General features: G+C 45.5%; 1 protein-coding gene across 4 annotated transcripts in view; it reads left to right on the top strand.

Annotated features, from left to right (window-relative positions):
* LOC142660639 (tesmin-like) overlaps window positions 1–17767 on the top strand; it is a 244843-nt gene that overhangs the window by 218039 nt on the left and 9037 nt on the right. For 3 of the 4 annotated variants that reach the window (XM_075837326.1, XM_075837325.1, XM_075837328.1), the window contains 2 exons: window positions 5387–5524; window positions 5965–6074. In XM_075837326.1, the coding sequence (XP_075693441.1) occupies window positions 5387–5524; window positions 5965–6074 (248 nt within the window). The remainder of the gene's footprint in view (window positions 1–5386; window positions 5525–5964; window positions 6075–17767) is intronic. The other variant, XM_075837327.1, reaches the window with a different exon arrangement.

The raw sequence follows: 17767 nt of genomic DNA, 5'->3' as shown, positions 1-17767 counted from the left end.
TGTTGCGGATGCTCCCTCTCATTCACAGTGGGATTGTTTCCGGCAGTTGGTGCCCAACTCGGACGCAGAAGGTCTGCAATGTCCCCTTCATCTATGAGAACTTGTGTACGAGCGGTGGGAGACCTAATTTGTTAATCCCTGGCAGGCGGCATGTGGACTGCATATCCGGCTTGTTGGGGGCAGTGGGAGGAATGAGTTGGGTCGGTCAGAGATGTTTCCTCAAATGAGGACAGGTTGGTTGCCTTACTGTTTCTATTGGAGCACAGGGCTGAGACGGGTTGGTCCGTGTCTCGTGTGAATCGCTTCGTGGCCACTCTCCCCTTCGGCTTCCAGCTTAACAGCTGGAGAAATGTCACTAAGTACTTTCTTGTTGGGAGGGCTTTAAAGGGTTTTTGTAGGGGTAGGATGTGCCAGAATCACAGGCGCCCTGTTTTTCCACTTACTGATACAAATGGGTGGGTTGTTGGGATCGGTTTGCCGTTCTCTATATGAGGTTTGGCTGTTTCGTTTGGCCTTCTTGCTAGCATTTTTTGGTGCCATTCGGTTAGGTGAGCTGGTGTCCTTAAGCATAAAACGTCCGGGGGGTTTATTACAAGATGATGTCGACCTTTATTCCGATTGGGTTGCGTATTCTGTGCGCTGTTCCAAGACAGACCAGCTTGGTTGAGGTAGGAGGGTGGTACTTTTCGCAATATCGGGGGTGTCTGCTTGCTCGGTCAGTTGTCTCCATGATTTTGATATTGGGGTCTGTGGTCTGGGAATCCCTCTTTTGCTGCATGCAGATGGCTCTTTCCTTTCTAGATATCAGTTCAGTTAATTTTTCAAGCGTGCTTGGAATGTGGGGGGATTGAGGTGGCAAATTTATCTTTCCACTCTTTCCGCATTGGCGTGGCTACTGAGGCGGTTCGGTGGGGGTTGGATGACGCTGGGGTGCGGCGGATTGATCATTGTGAATTGCTGCAGTTCTGCTCATATGTGCGTCCTCAGCTTTTCTAATTTGTTCGCTTGGTCATTCTTTTCTGCATGTGCTGTCTTTCTTTTCCTTTTTTATTTTCAAATGGGGTGGCGGGTTGTCTTTGAAGTTTGTCTTTTGTCATGCTTTTTTTCTGCTTTTACTGTTTTCTAGGTGCCCAACCATGCCTCATTTGGATAAGGGGCACTCCTACGTTTATTGATGTGCCCTCAGGGCGGATAATAGACCTAGCGGGCAACAACTGAGTTTTTCACGAAGTGCTGCTGTGATTCGGTGGCTCGGGTTCCGTGGCATGGCTTGGGGTAGAGTTTTGCCCGATTTCCAGATCTATTCATTGATTGACTGAGCTCCCGACATCCTTGTCCTGCACGTTGGGTGCAACAATCTCGGGGTGCGACCATTCCGTGAGCTTTTCAGGGATGTAAAGCAGGATATGTTGCGCCTGTGGTCCTTGCATGTTGGTGTCGTCACGGTTTCGACATAGTGTCGCGCGAGACTTAGAGGTTCGCTCGATCGGTTGAGGCTTAATAAAGCTTGCATAAAAGTCAATTGTGCGGCATCCAGCTTTGTCGCCCGCAAAGGCTGTATCTGTGTGCGGCACTTGGACCTTGAGGCAAAGAAAGTGCTTTCGGGCGGACGGATGGAGTTCACCTTAATGATGTGGGTGTGGACATTTGGTGTTTGAGTTTACAGGAGGAAATCGAACAAGCTTTGCGTTTGTAGCCTTACTCTCAGGCTTGAAGGTGTCAAGGCCTTGGTGGAAAAATGTGGTGGGGGGATACATAGCTGGTATGTATCCCCCTGGATGTAAAGACAGGTTGTCTTGGCAAAATAGAGCTTGATTGTGGGGGTGTTATCCCTTAGCAGTCGGGGCTGTTCAATTTTACGCCATCTGCAGGGGCTTACTGGTGCCTCCGAGCCGGGGCTAATTTTAAATAAAATTTACTGTGGGCAGATGGCTGATTAAACAAGTTTGTAGCTCCAAGGACTTCCGCTGTTAGGTTTTTCGTTAATTGTCTGTTGGGTATCTGTCTTATGTCTTTAGTGTTGGGTATGTTTTCGGTAACGCTGATTTGCGTTTATGATATCGTGAAAGATGATGAATATATTTTGAAGTTTTCTATTCTGTTGTATTTTCTTAATAAAATAGCTGCTGTGGCCAACTTATCCAATACCCTAGTCTTGCGTCTTATTTTATGGGTTGTCACATAAAGTTATAGTTAGCAAAAGGCTTTTCATATAGACAAAACCGACTCGACTTTCTCAAGTCATGCTCTTTCAGTGTGTCTTTTGCCAGGACTACTTTTCCTTTTTCCTTTCTGTTACGATATTTAAGGATTTATTGTGAGTCTCCTTTCTGTTTTCCATTTACACAGTCTCAGATAGAAATACTCTCAACAGGTTTCCCTAAAATAAATGTAAAAGTGAGTTGACAACTATATAAGTAATTGAGAAAATTATGTATCCAGCCAGAATGTCAATGCAAGGGTAGCATGCAGAAAACATAGTGCCAAAAACCTATGATCAGTATAAGGACCGAGGTGCTTTGATCATTACAGTAGAATTGTACATTCTCCCCTAGAACTGACGTTATCCTCCATTTCTAGAAAGCACCATCCAGCAGGTGACACACATAAAGGAGGCATATCAGTAAATAATTCAGTACAGAATACAGCATGCTGTAGTTACCTTATTGATAAATATATTTTATGTACTGTAGTGGACATCAATTTAGACAGGTCATCAACTGGACCTCGTTGTAGTCTCTATCTAGTTTCAAATGGGTGGGAGAACTTGCAAGAGGTACGATGCATCGGAGAGAAACTACACACTTGATACAATATGTCAGTGTAATCAAACTTCTCTAATTTATTAAGGAAGAACACATATGTTATATAGCATTAAAAGGGGTGTTGGCCATGTCTCCTCTCCAATCACATAAGAGGGGGCCGTGGCCTTTGGTCCGTCCAATCATAATGAGAACACATATACATTGTCACATGATTTATTATAAATGTAGTCATCATATTCTTAGCCACGTGCTCGGGTTTGTAATATGTTATTTCTAGAAAAGAGGAAGTATCTTTTCAGTTTGTGGTCAACCATTTCTGGGAAAGAGGAAGCCCTTTTCAGTTTATGGTGAGGGAAAGAGGAACAAAAGTTAGGCTGGGTTCACACGGAGTTTGTTGACAGGCAGAAAATCTGCCTCAGAATTCCGTTTGGAATTTTGAGGCAGATTTTGCTCTGCCTGCACACCGTAAAAAAAACGCTGCAAATTACGCTTTCTCTGCCACCCATTGATGTCAATGGGATGTCAGAGATGTAAACGCCCGAAGATAGATCATGTCGCTTCTTTTTCCCGCGATCCGTTTTTTCCGCTCGTGAAAATCAATGGGAGGTATTTTCCGCGTAAAAAAACGTGTAAAAAAAACTCAGTATGAACTGACCCTTAGACAATTTATTACACAAATTAGTTTGCAGATTCAAATAGTTTTAAGATGAAGAGAACAAAATGAATTATCTAATATATATTTTGAAAGTTTGTTTGAAGCCCGATTTTTCATTGGTTTAAAAGCAGTCCATTTGACCGCTGCAGCCTGTGATTTGCCTGTGATTGGCTGCAGCGGTCACATGGGATGAAACGTCATCCCGGGAGGCCAGACTGCAGGAAGAAGCAGGAGTTCTGGGTAAGTTAACTTTTAATACTTTTAACTCCAGCGGTAGTCACTGTCCCGGGTGCTGAAAGAGTTACTGCCGATCAGTTAACTCTTTCAGCACCCTAAACAGTGACTATCCCCTGACGTCACCTAGCAACGCAACCGTGATTACGGGTGCACACACGTAGCCACCCGTAATTACGCGAGCCCCATAGACTTAGGCCTCATGCACACTTCCATCACTGTTTTCACTGCCATTTTTCCCCGGGGCCGTGTGTCCGTGTTTGGAACCATGTGCTTACTGTGTGTCCTCTGTGTAGACCTCCGTGTTTCAGTTTCCGAAAGGAAACTGAAACCCGTTCACACTATGTACACGATATTGTGAGCGCCGCACATGCTATTCCCTGTCCAGCGGTACTCACTGTCGAGGGTTCTGAAAGAGTTACTTCCGATCAGTGCAGCCTCTTAACTCTTTCGGCACCCTGGACAGACACTACCGCTGGACAGGGAATACCATGTGCGAAGCTCACAATATAGATTAATGGTTCATTAAAAAAAACCTGCAACAAAAAAAAGTTACTACTTACCCAAAACTCCCTGCTTACCTGCTTCTTCCTCAAGTCCAGCCTCCTGAGATGACGTTTTAGACCAGGTGACCGCTGCAGCCAATCACAGGCTGCAGCGGTCAAATGGACTGCCGCGTCATCCAGGGAGTTTGGACTGGATGTCAGAAGAGGGACTCATCACCAAGACAACGGCCGGGGTACGTATGAACTTATTTTTCTTACTATCGCTGTGTTCCAGCACTGATCAGCAGCCTCTTCTCTCTATCAGTACTGACAGAGAGAAAGGGCTGCCAAATAGTGCAGTGCAGTATCGGTCTGTATGTGTACCTCTGCCCGCCCGGCCGTTGCTAGGCAACGGCTCCGTCACACACGGACGGCACACGGATGCCTTCCGTGTGCCTTCAGTTTTTTTGACAGCCCCGTTGACTTGCATGGGCCTCACGGTTTCCGAATTTCGGACCAAAGTAGAACATGCTCTACTTTTGTCGGAACGGAGCAACGGAACCTTCAAAAAAACTGAAGTGTGCATGGCCCAATTGAAATGAATGGGTCAAGGTGCTAGCTGTCTGAAAAACGACTAGCACCCTGAAGAAAAAGACTGAAGTGGGCATGAAGCCTTATATGGGCCTGACCGTGCCATAATTATGGCCTGAAATTCTATATTTTTCCACGGCCCGGGCACCTTCCTGTAAGCAAACGGGAAGGTACCCGTGGCCAATAGAAGTCTATGGGCCTGTAATTACAGGCCGTAATTATGGCCCGTGATTACGGGCGTTTTTACGTTCATGTGCATGTGGCCTAAATCCGTAATGAATATATTGCTTCATTTCTTTTATGCTTCCAATAACATTGTTTACACTCTTTAGCAATTAAATTCATATTGAGATGTAGCAATTAAATTCATACTTAGAGCTATTTAAATAGTGAGCTTTTACTCTATCCATACCGTAAGTCAACCTCCCGAGCAACGGCGGGTATAAAAGCTAGTTGTTCATAGGCAAAAGACAAAATGAATGACAAAACACAGGCTTCCATCTTAGTACAATGGTGGGTGAGCTTGAATTTGAGTATCCTATATATAATTTTAGATGTAGGAATTCATTTACAAAAATATATGTAACTACCTATTTTCATATATAATTTATTGTAAGTACACATTGCATTTGTAGATATGATATAATTTGTTCCAGGCTTATTTAGAAAGAAATCCTGAAGCCTTCCAGCCTAAGATTGGAAAGCTAAATACTGGGGATGTCAAACCTCGACATACAAAAGGATGCAACTGCAAGAGATCTGGGTGTCTTAAAAATTACTGTGAATGTTATGAGGTTAGTAAAGCTTGAGGTTTGTTATTAAAGAGCTTCTATGTGATGCATGACTGAATTGATCTGCTCCAGCTTGTGACAGAATTCCTTCATTAATGCGGAACCTGAGAGAAGAACTGGCTAGGTGGACAGCACTGTTGTAGTGTGTGCATAATCAGGGTATATGTCTTTCTTGTCATTTCTGCATGACCTCAAGTTTGATTATCATTTAAAGGGGTTGTCCATTTTGAACAATTCCTTGGTTTGTTCGAATGGTCACATGGCAATAAGCTGATCACAGGGTGTCCAACTGGTGGGACTCCTAGCGATCAGAATCTCTAGGTTTGCAGTTTTATAGTATCAATCCAATTGGAAGTGTTGATTATATTTAGAGCGATGATCATGTATTTCATCAATTGGATGTATAAAATTTATGAATGTTTTCGATTTCCCATTTTTTATAGGCTAAAATATTGTGTTCTTCTATGTGTAAATGTATTGCATGTAAAAATTATGAAGAGAGCCCAGACCGCAAATATCTTAGAAATAAGCAGCAGTATGCAGATACAGAGAGGTATGAATATTGGTTTAGTTCAATAACTAAAAGCTAACTGTTTCAGTGCTACCTACTGTTAAAGGGCTAGCATTTGGTGAGGTTCACTGGGCTGGTGTCCCACACTCTTACTACCTCCTTTTATTAGGGTCACTAGGGTTATGCCTAGCTCCCCTACCTTTTCCTTTGTATTATGCTTTCTATTTTCCTTATTACTAAGTGTGTGTGTGCAGTGATTTACGACACAATTGTATAATAAAGCAAGGTTTATTACTTACACAAAATCACACTCAGTTATAAAATTGAGTATACACAAAATATATAAAATTACGGTATAATATCAGTATACTTCAATACATATACCTATTATATTATATTATATATTATATTAACTATATGTATTAAGTATATTAACACTATACTTGGTACAATAAATCAACAACACATTACAATCCTATCCTAGTACCCACCCACGTACCTAATTACACACATAAAATACCATATTCTCACTCACGCTTACTTCTGTGACACTCCCCCACCTAGCTATAACTGTCCCTGTATCTAAGGGGTTAATACAATAAGGGGCTGTAGGGGAAGAGAAAGGGCAAAGTGGGTTGTAATAGGATAAGATTTGTTGGATATGGATTTGAGCTGAGGGCAGGGGCGTAGCTAAAGGCTCATGGGCCCTGGTGCAAGAATTAAGCTTGGGCCCCCCTACCCCTCCCCAACACCTCAAGACCCCTGCCGTGCCCTTTGGCCAGCTGCCTTGCCCCCACATACTATAATGCCCCCATACAGTATAATGCCCTCCATAGCAGCCCCATACAGTATAATGCCCCTCATAGCTGCCCCCACACAGTATAATGCCCTCCTTAGCTGCCCCACATAGTATAATGCCCCCATACAGTATAATGCCCCCATAGCAGCCCCATACAGTATAATGCCCCCTTTAGCTGCCCCCACACAGTCTAAAGCCCCCATAGCGATCTCCCTACAGTGTAATGCCCCCATAGCTGCCACCATATCAGCCCCCCAGACAGTATAATGCCCCCATAGCAGACCCCATATGATATATGTCCCTCATAGCTGCCCCTCATAGCTGCCACCTTATCAGCCCACCAGACAGTATAATACCCCTCATAGCTGCCACCATATCCCCCCCATACAGTATAATGCCCCTCATAGCATAATAAAGTTACTTACCTATCCCCATTCCCACAACGGGTGGAGGAGAGCCTTCTCCTTCTTTGCCCTGTGTTGAGTGACTCGGCGCAGACAGGCGCGATGACGTCACTAACTCAGTGTACCATGTGACTGTGACGTCTAAACAAACCATGTCCGTAATCAGGAAGTGCTGGCATCACGGCAATACAAAGTTTGTATCAGCGCGCTGCGTGGCAACGGGGGGCAACTGCGACCCCTATAGCTACGCCACTGGCTGAGGGCTAGGGTTAGAGGAGGGCAATAATAAAGGGTTATGGTAGGATAGGGTTAAATGCAGCGGGAAGGAGTTGCAGAGGAGGGATGCTGCAGCTTGAGTAGTTATGGCAGGGTAGGGAAGCTTTAGGCTGTGTTTTTTGCAGGAGGAAAATTCAAACAGAATTTTGAGGCAGATTTTGACCTTCCTTCGCCGATTTCGAGTGCTACGGGCCAAAAACTCAGTGAAATACGCTTCTCTGCCTCCCATTGATGTCAATGGGAGGTCAGAGGCATAACCGCGCAAAGATAGGGCATGTCCCTTCTTTCTCCCGTGAGGCGGTTTTACCGCTCGCGGGAGAAAACCGACCCTGCCTCCGATTGAAATCAATGGGAGGCATTTTCGGCCGGTTTTTGACGAGTTTTGCGGAGCGATTTCCGCGCCAAAAAGCTCGTCAAAATACTCCGTGTGAACAGGGCCTTAGGGTTAGGAATGATACTTAGACTGCTGGTCTTGTAGTTTTAGTGGCTTCAATGGTGGTGCTGGTGCTGGAGCTTCTTTTGGAGTGAGTTCAGCAGGCTTGCTTTGGTAGTATCAAGCTTCTCTTCAGGTTAGGGCAGCTGTGCAGGTCTTCTCAGGTGGGGAGTGGTGTGTAGATCTTATCAGGATGGGGGTGGAGTGTAGATCTTCTGAGGACTGGGGTGGAGTATAGATCTTCTCATTACGGAGGTGGAGTGTAGGGTTTCTCAGGCGGGGGCTGGAGTGGTGGACTGGGGCATGCACTAGCAGTGTATTATTTAAAGGCAATGTGTTGCCAGAAAAACATGTTTTTTTTTTTAAAATTAAACATTTAGTGTGTGGGTGATTAAACATTGTTCAAATTTTTTTTATTTTTTTCACGAGTCAGGAAATATTATAAATTAATTCTAATTTATAATACTACCCATTTTTGGTCACTAGATGGAGCTATTCCCAAAATTGCAGCATTGCAACATTGGGTTAAAAGCCCTCGCTCTAGTGAGCTCTCAGCATCCCCCCCTCCTTTATCCTGGCTAGTGCCGGGATAAACGAGGGGTTTGAACGGTGTAACCTCCTACACTGTGTGTCGCCATTTTTTGAGCTAACACACAGTGTAGTAGGTTTACATACAGTAGTAAACACACACAAACACGAACATACATTGAAATCTCTTACCTGCTCCTGCCGCCGCGGCTCCCTCCGGCCCGTCCGCTCCGTTTGCTGCCGCTGGTCCAAGTGCACAAATCCGGAAGCCGCGACCGGAAGTAGTAATATTACTGTCCGGCCGCGACTTCCGGTCCACAGGAAAATGGCGCCGGACGGCGCCAATTTTGAATAGGACTGTGTGGGAGCGGCGCATGCGCAGTTCCCACACAGACGCCGTACACTGAAGTCAATGGGACGGGAGCCGTTCGTCGTCCCTATGGGACTGTGGCTGCCGTATTCCATGTCTGTATGTGTCGTTAATCGACACACACAGAAATGGAACAAAAAATGGCAGCCCCCATAGGGAAGAAAAAGTGTAAAAATAAGAAAAAGTAAAACACAAACACACAAATAAATATAAACGTTTTTAATAAAGCACTAACATCTTGAACATATGAAAAAATTTTCTGTGATGACACTGTTCCTTTAAGCCATGTCCGTGCGCTCCTGTATGATATCACTATGCTAAACGCACGCATATGCAGGTGGGGCAGGCCTTGGGAACATCCTGTGACATGGGAATGCATCATAGAATGTGTCCACTGTTTATGGCTTCCCCCTGGAGGGTAGGAGACAAGACGATCAAAGGAAATCTTCTGCTCCTCCCCGATTGTAAACAAGACAATGCAGCAAGCTGGAGCCAACGGTCTTATCTAATTACCTGGGGCATTTTCCCATGGGTATATGTGTAAACACACACCTATGTCTGATGGGACAATAGATGCGTATAAATACCCCCACACACACATATATATATATATATATATATATATATATATATATATATATATATATAGATCACATAAACACAACAAAAAGTTGAACAGCACATTCCAACTAAATGATACAAAATGTATGCAGGTGCAAGAACACCCATGACTGCAGATATACAGCAAACATAGAATGGTGACAGCACCCTGCGACACTAATGCCACCTAAACCACTAAATATAAATAAATATGCACTAAAGCTAAATCTACTTACAAATAGGGAGGTTCTTAGTGCACATTTTGATCAAAAAGTGTTAGCCCACCTGCCACGACAAGGCGACCTCTGTAAGGTGGGAACCTACGCTACACATACACCCAGAACTGGGACTAAGCCTACATATATACCTGGGGATGGTAGGATCCAGCATTGAACTGATTAAAATCACCCAGGGCAGAATGGGAGGAGTGCAAGAACAACAAGTGGAGGCAGTCACTAACCCCACATATATGGATCACATAAACACAACAAAAAGTTGAACAGCACATTCCAACTAAATGATACAAAATGTATGCAGGTGCAAGAACACCCATGACTGCAGATATACAGCAAACATAGAATGGTGACAGCACCCTGCGACACTAATGCCACCTAAACCACTAAATATAAATAAATATGCACTAAAGCTAAATCTACTTACAAATAGGGAGGTTCTTAGTGCACATTTTGATCAAAAAGTGTTAGCCCACCTGCCACGACAAGGCGACCTCTGTAAGGTGGGAACCTACGCTACACATACACCCAGAACTGGGACTAAGCCTACATATATACCTGGGGATGGTAGGATCCAGCATTGAACTGATTAAAATCACCCAGGGCAGAATGGGAGGAGTGCAAGAACAACAAGTGGAGGCAGTCACTAACCCCACATATATGGATCACATAAACACAACAAAAAGTTGAACAGCACATTCCAACTAAATGATACAAAATGTATGCAGGTGCAAGAACACCCATGACTGCAGATATACAGCAAACATAGAATGGTGACAGCACCCTGCGACACTAATGCCACCTAAACCACTAAATATAAATAAATATGCACTAAAGCTAAATCTACTTACAAATAGGGAGGTTCTTAGTGCACATTTTGATCAAAAAGTGTTAGCCCACCTGCCACGACAAGGCGACCTCTGTAAGGTGGGAACCTACGCTACACATACACCCAGAACTGGGACTAAGCCTACATATATACCTGGGGATGGTAGGATCCAGCATTGAACTGATTAAAATCACCCAGGGCAGAATGGGAGGAGTGCAAGAACAACAAGTGGAGGCAGTCACTAACCCCACATATATGGATCACATAAACACAACAAAAAGTTGAACAGCACATTCCAACTAAATGATACAAAATGTATGCAGGTGCAAGAACACCCATGACTGCAGATATACAGCAAACATAGAATGGTGACAGCACCCTGCGACACTAATGCCACCTAAACCACTAAATATAAATAAATATGCACTAAAGCTAAATCTACTTACAAATAGGGAGGTTCTTAGTGCACATTTTGATCAAAAAGTGTTAGCCCACCTGCCACGACAAGGCGACCTCTGTAAGGTGGGAACCTACGCTACACATACACCCAGAACTGGGACTAAGCCTACATATATACCTGGGGATGGTAGGATCCAGCATTGAACTGATTAAAATCACCCAGGGCAGAATGGGAGGAGTGCAAGAACAACAAGTGGAGGCAGTCACTAACCCCACATATATGGATCACATAAACACAACAAAAAGTTGAACAGCACATTCCAACTAAATGATACAAAATGTATGCAGGTGCAAGAACACCCATGACTGCAGATATACAGCAAACATAGAATGGTGACAGCACCCTGCGACACTAATGCCACCTAAACCACTAAATATAAATAAATATGCACTAAAGCTAAATCTACTTACAAATAGGGAGGTTCTTAGTGCACATTTTGATCAAAAAGTGTTAGCCCACCTGCCACGACAAGGCGACCTCTGTAAGGTGGGAACCTACGCTACACATACACCCAGAACTGGGACTAAGCCTACATATATACCTGGGGATGGTAGGATCCAGCATTGAACTGATTAAAATCACCCAGGGCAGAATGGGAGGAGTGCAAGAACAACAAGTGGAGGCAGTCACTAACCCCACATATATGGATCACATAAACACAACAAAAAGTTGAACAGCACATTCCAACTAAATGATACAAAATGTATGCAGGTGCAAGAACACCCATGACTGCAGATATACAGCAAACATAGAATGGTGACAGCACCCTGCGACACTAATGCCACCTAAACCACTGGTGGCATTAGTGTTGCAGGGTGCTGTCGCCATTTTTTGTCTGCTGTATTTCTGCAGTCACAGGTGTTCTTGCACCTGCATACATTTTGTATCATTTAGTTGGAATGTGCTGTTCAACTTTTTGTTGTGTTTATGTGATCCATATATGTGGGGTTAGTGACTGCCTCCACTTGTTGTTCTTGCACTCCTCCCATTCTAACCCGGGTGATTTTAATCAGTTCAATGCTGGATCCTACCATCCCCTGGTATATATGTAGGCTTAGTCCCAGTTCTGGGTGTATGTGTAGCGTAGGTTCCCACCTTACAGAGGTCGCCTTGTCGTGGCAGGTGGGCTAACACTTTTTGATCAAAATGTGCACTAAGAACCTCCCTATTTGTAAGTAGATTTAGCTTTAGTGCATATTTATTTATATTTAGTGGTTTAGGTGGCATTAGTGTCGCAGGGTGCTGTCACCATTCTATGTTTGCTGTATATCTGCAGTCATGGGTGTTCTTGCACCTGCATACATTTTGTATCATTTAGTTGGAATGTGCTGTTCAACTTTTTGTTGTGTTTATGTGATCCATATATGTGGGGTTAGTGACTGCCTCCACTTGTTGTTCTTGCACTCCTCCCATTCTGCCCTGGGTGATTTTAATCAGTTCAATGCTGGATCCTACCATCCCCAGGTATATATGTAGGCTTAGTCCCAGTTCTGGGTGTATGTGTAGCGTAGGTTCCCACCTTACAGAGGTCGCCTTGTCGTGGCAGGTGGGCTAACACTTTTTGATCAAAATGTGCACTAAGAACCTCCCTATTTGTAAGTAGATTTAGCTTTAGTGCATATTTATTTATATTTAGTGGTTTAGGTGGCATTAGTGTCGCAGGGTGCTGTCACCATTCTATGTTTGCTGTATATCTGCAGTCATGGGTGTTCTTGCACCTGCATACATTTTGTATCATTTAGTTGGAATGTGCTGTTCAACTTTTTGTTGTGTTTATGTGATCCATATATGTGGGGTTAGTGACTGCCTCCACTTGTTGTTCTTGCACTCCTCCCATTCTGCCCTGGGTGATTTTAATCAGTTCAATGCTGGATCCTACCATCCCCAGGTATATATGTAGGCTTAGTCCCAGTTCTGGGTGTATGTGTAGCGTAGGTTCCCACCTTACAGAGGTCGCCTTGTCGTGGCAGGTGGGCTAACACTTTTTGATCAAAATGTGCACTAAGAACCTCCCTATTTGTAAGTAGATTTAGCTTTAGTGCATATTTATTTATATTTAGTGGTTTAGGTGGCATTAGTGTCGCAGGGTGCTGTCACCATTCTATGTTTGCTATATATATATATATATATATATATATTTAAATACATAAAACACTTTTCTTTACACCTACCATCTTAATCCGCTATAATAATCATAACACAGTCATAGTAAAGCTCAGTTTTGGAGTTACTTTTAGGCCTCATTTACACGAGCGTGTGCGTTTTGCGCGCGGAAAAAACGCAGCGTTTTGCGCGCGTTGGTATTGCGTATGCACTGCGTATACGCAGCGTTGTTGCGTTTAAAACGCGCGCACGACTAGCGTTTGCATCGCGCGGAAAAAACGCCGAGGGGATTAATACAAATAGGCCAGCTGGCCCAACCCCTGCTTGCTGGGAGAAGCCTGTTTTGCACCTTATTTCCGCCTCTGCAGAAACCACAGTGTGTGTTTCTCCATTGACGTTGGAATCGCCTTGACACGCCACAATTATGCCTTCTCAGTCGCTGGCACGTGTGCTTCTTGCCTGGATGATCTCACGTCGGTTTGGGGAGCGTCGACCCATGCTGCAGCACCAGACGCCTGTAAGATGTCGCATTTGGGTTCATCCACTTGTGGCCCAACGTACGATAAAAGGCCATTTCCATAGCCTGTATGAGGACTTACGACGGCATCCTGAAAAATTTCGAGCCTTCTGCCGCATGTCTGTGGCCACATTTGACCTTCTGCTTGAGCAAACTCGCTCTGGTCTCACCTACAAGAATACCAACATGAGACGCTGCATTTCGCCCGAGGAACGGCTGCTTGTGACCTTGAGGTATGTGTGCAGCTGCTATTACTTAGTCAATGACGCTGTCTGCTTTACCAGCCCCCCCCCCCCCTAACATGTGTTGTGGCTTTCTTTTTCTTTCTCGTTGTTTTCTAGATTTCTAGCCACAGGCAATAGTTATCATTCGTTACATTTTGAATTTCTTTTGGGAGTGACCATTGTCACATCCACCTGTGTCGTGTTGTGGCAGAGGTTAAAGAGCACGGTCATGCCTCAGCCCACGACAGAACAGTGGCTAAGTATTTCAGAGGGATTTCTTAGAGCAAGTGAATTTCCAAATTGCATTGGTGCCCTAGACTGCAAACAAATTCGTGTGAGAAAGCCACCACGCAGTGGCTCGCAATACTATAACTACAAGCAGTATTTTTCTATGGTATTGTTAGCCTTGGCGGACACTAATTATTGTTTCACTATTGTTGACATCGGCTCGTATGGAAGCTCGGCAGATGCCCGCATATTCCGTTAATCAAGAATGGGGAAGCGACTCGTGAATAATCGTCTGGCGGTTCCAGAACCTTCCATCCTCCCGGGCTCCAGCGGCCCCCCAATCCCGTATGTCATCGTGGCGGATGAGGGGTTTGCACTGACAAGGCAAGTCATGCGTCCTTTTGCGAGAAGGGGCTTGGATGACCGTCGTCGCATGTTCAATCTCCGCCTAGGCCGAGCTCGTCGATGTGTGGAATGTGCCTTTGGCATTATGTCGAACAGGTGGCGTGTCTTTCTGACGACAATGCAATTGTCCATGCAGAATGTCACACGTGTTATACAAGCGTGTGTCGTTCTGCATTACTTCTGCCGCATTAATGATGCTACCTTTGATGCAGAATATATCCTAACACATGCAGGCACCAGCCACACTGTCCCGGTTATTCCTCTCGGCCGATCTCTCTCTTCCGGCCTTCGAGTGCGGGATACTTTGGCGGCATATTTTGAGTGCCCATCAGGAGCCGCACCGTGGGGGCGTGATGACCTTTGAAGGGTTGTCTGTTGTTTGGCGGCTTCACTACACACGTCACATGTGACCAGTTATTTTCATTTTTTTTGGGGTTCGTGTTGGGTTAGGGACTCGCAAAACATGAGGACCCTTGACGCGGGTTGCGAGCTTACATCTGTCGGGGTTTGAGCAGGACTTTTCACAGTTGGCAACTTTCTTTCTGGAGATAGAATGTTGTGCGGCCTAAAGTTAGGAAAGTCCAATTGCAGGTGTACTTAGTTTGCTTCGGGGCCCATGACAGCACCTAAACGTTCGCACCTCTTGCAAACCATGTCAAACCCCGAGAGATTAACTAAAACCTCATATCACGTGTGTATGCATTGGACCAAAAGCCCAGAAGTGTGTGAGAGTCTAGGCAAAGGAAATCTGTCCCAAACCTTGTGTTGTGTGGTATCAATGAATAACAACATGAAATCCAACCATTAAACATGAAATTTTTTACTACTGTGTTTTGCCAAAACACGCAGATTTCGCATCAAAACAAAAACAACAACATGGTGTATAATAATACACATCCAACAAACAAAAGAACGGCAAGTTGGCAGCCCTGCACCACACCCAACTGTGGCGTCCAAAAATCATGCCACCAACACACTCAGAGGTGTTGGTACTGGTGGCCCGGGGACGAATACGCCTGCATTTCAGCACCACTATGCTGGACCTGGAGCTGTGTAGGTTGTTCCTCGCCAGCATAGTGGTGCTGATGTTGGGGGTGTTATGTTGGCCCAGGGAAGTGGGGAGCCATAGGGCGCATGTACGGATGCGGGCGTGGCATCTGGGGGGCTGGGTGGAATGGGCCAGGCACCTGGGGCGTGGTGGCCGGCATGGCTGAACTGCGCCACTGTTCTATGGCCGTGAAGCACACGTTAGGATTGTGGGGCGGTCTGGAAGCGTCGATCAATGTTACGATCGACGCCTGCAGACGGCCCATACGGTCCATGGGGACCAGCCGGAGGAGGGGAACAATGCTTCGGCCAATGGCGTCGTTCCCGTCCTCATCAGCGGCTCGCCTTAGATACTCCAGGACACGGGTATCTACCTGGCCAGCTGTGGAGGCCTGTTGAGCACGGGCACGGCGAGTGCGGACACGCACGGGGCGCTCCTCTGCTGGAGAGGCGACGGCCCCTGCAGACTGCCCAGGGGCGGGCTCCTGGGGTGTGGGCTCTGGGCTGGGCGGCAGGACATTGGCAGCAGGAGGTTCTGGCAGAGACTCGCCAACGTCTGTCTCCTCTGTGGTGTCCTCCAAATTGTCGGTGGTTCTAGAAGGAGAAAATAACGTTAGAACAGAATATTAAACAATGCCCACACCAACACGTTGGCAAACAGGACATGGGCAAACACACATTAGACACATGCAAAGGCAGAAACTCTTACGTGCGCATCTCCATGATGTCCTTCAAGAACATCAGCTGCTTGGTATACATATAGGGTCGCTTGCGAGATGCGCCATCCCCGCTGCGTCCCCTTTCACCCATTTCTCTCCGAAATTGGTCACGGCAGCTCCGCCACCGTGTTTTGATATCTTGGACTGTTGGATTAAAAAAACACATAACACGCCATCAGAACTATCACCTCTCACTTCTAAATGATGGGCCCTGCACTGCCAATGACGTGGTACACGTTGATGCGCCTGCTCCACCAAAGTTCCTCGTGCTAATGCGCAGAAGACACATACAGGGCCCCAGGTCTTCTATAGGGATCACAGGCATTGACAGAAAAAGCCTGGTACTCACCCAACCGACTGCGGTCCCGGGTTCGTGCACTCTCCCACTCCTGCTCGAAAAGGTTCTTGGAGACCACCTCCCAGGCGTCCTCCTTGACCGTCCGGTTGTGGTACGCCTCCGAGCGCGTGTCCCAGATCGCAGGATGTTCCTGGACAAGGAGGATGAGGCGCTCTACGTCCATCCCGCGCGGCATGGCAGAAGATGATTCACACAGAGGAAGATACCTTCACACAGTCTCCATGCACTCACTAGGCTTGCCCCCTCGCAGTGGAAACGCAGGCACTTCCTGGTTTTTGTTTGCTTTGTCCAGCTTTATAGACTCTTTTTCATGGACATAACAACTCTTGCGTGATTTTCGCGCATGCAACGCAGGAGCGTCCGTGTGTCATGCATTGTTTTCACGCACCCATTGACTTCAATGGGTGTGTGATGCGCGAAAAACGCACGATTTTAGAACATGTCGTGAGTTTTACGCGACGCACGCGCACTGCGCAAAAAACACGCATCGTCTGCACTGCCCCATAGAGTAATATAGGTGCGTACGACACGCGTGAAAAGCATGCGCGTCGCACGCGCGTATATTACGCTCGTGTAAATGAGGCCTTAAAGAGGCTCTGTCACCAGATTTTGCAACCCCTATCTGCTATTGCAGCAGATAGGCGCTGCAATGTAGATTACAGTAACGTTTTTATTTTTAAAAAACGAGCATTTTTGGCCAAGTTATGACCATTTTTGTAGTTATGCAAATGAGGCTTGCAAAAGTAAAAGTCCAAGGGGGCGTGTATTATGTGCGTACATCGGCAGGAGCTGGGCGTTCTGAAGAGTAGTGGATGATACTTCTCATCAGAACGCCCAGCTAGTAAAAGTCTTAAAAACGCCCCGATGTACGCACATAATACACGCCCACTTGGACTTTTACTTTTAAACACACCCACTTCATGCAAGCCTCATTTGCGTAACTACAAAAATGGTCATAACTTGGCCAAAAATGCTCGTTTTTTTAAAATAAAAGCGTTACTGTAATCTACATTGCAGCGCCTATCTGCTGCAATAGCAGATAGGGGTTGCAAAAACTGGTGACAGAGGCTCTTTAAGGATACATTAGTAAATTGTATAACAAAATGGATTCCGTTCTATAAAGTTTGTGTATCGATCATGATCTTTCGTTTTTTTGGATGTCACAGCAGAAATCCGCTATCTATTTATAGTACATATCAGTT

This window comes from Rhinoderma darwinii, chromosome 9, assembly GCF_050947455.1.
Source record: "Rhinoderma darwinii isolate aRhiDar2 chromosome 9, aRhiDar2.hap1, whole genome shotgun sequence".
NCBI lineage: Eukaryota > Metazoa > Chordata > Amphibia > Anura > Rhinodermatidae > Rhinoderma > Rhinoderma darwinii.
Note: the sequence above shows the minus strand (reverse complement) of the source record. Positions and strands in the feature narration are given on the sequence as shown.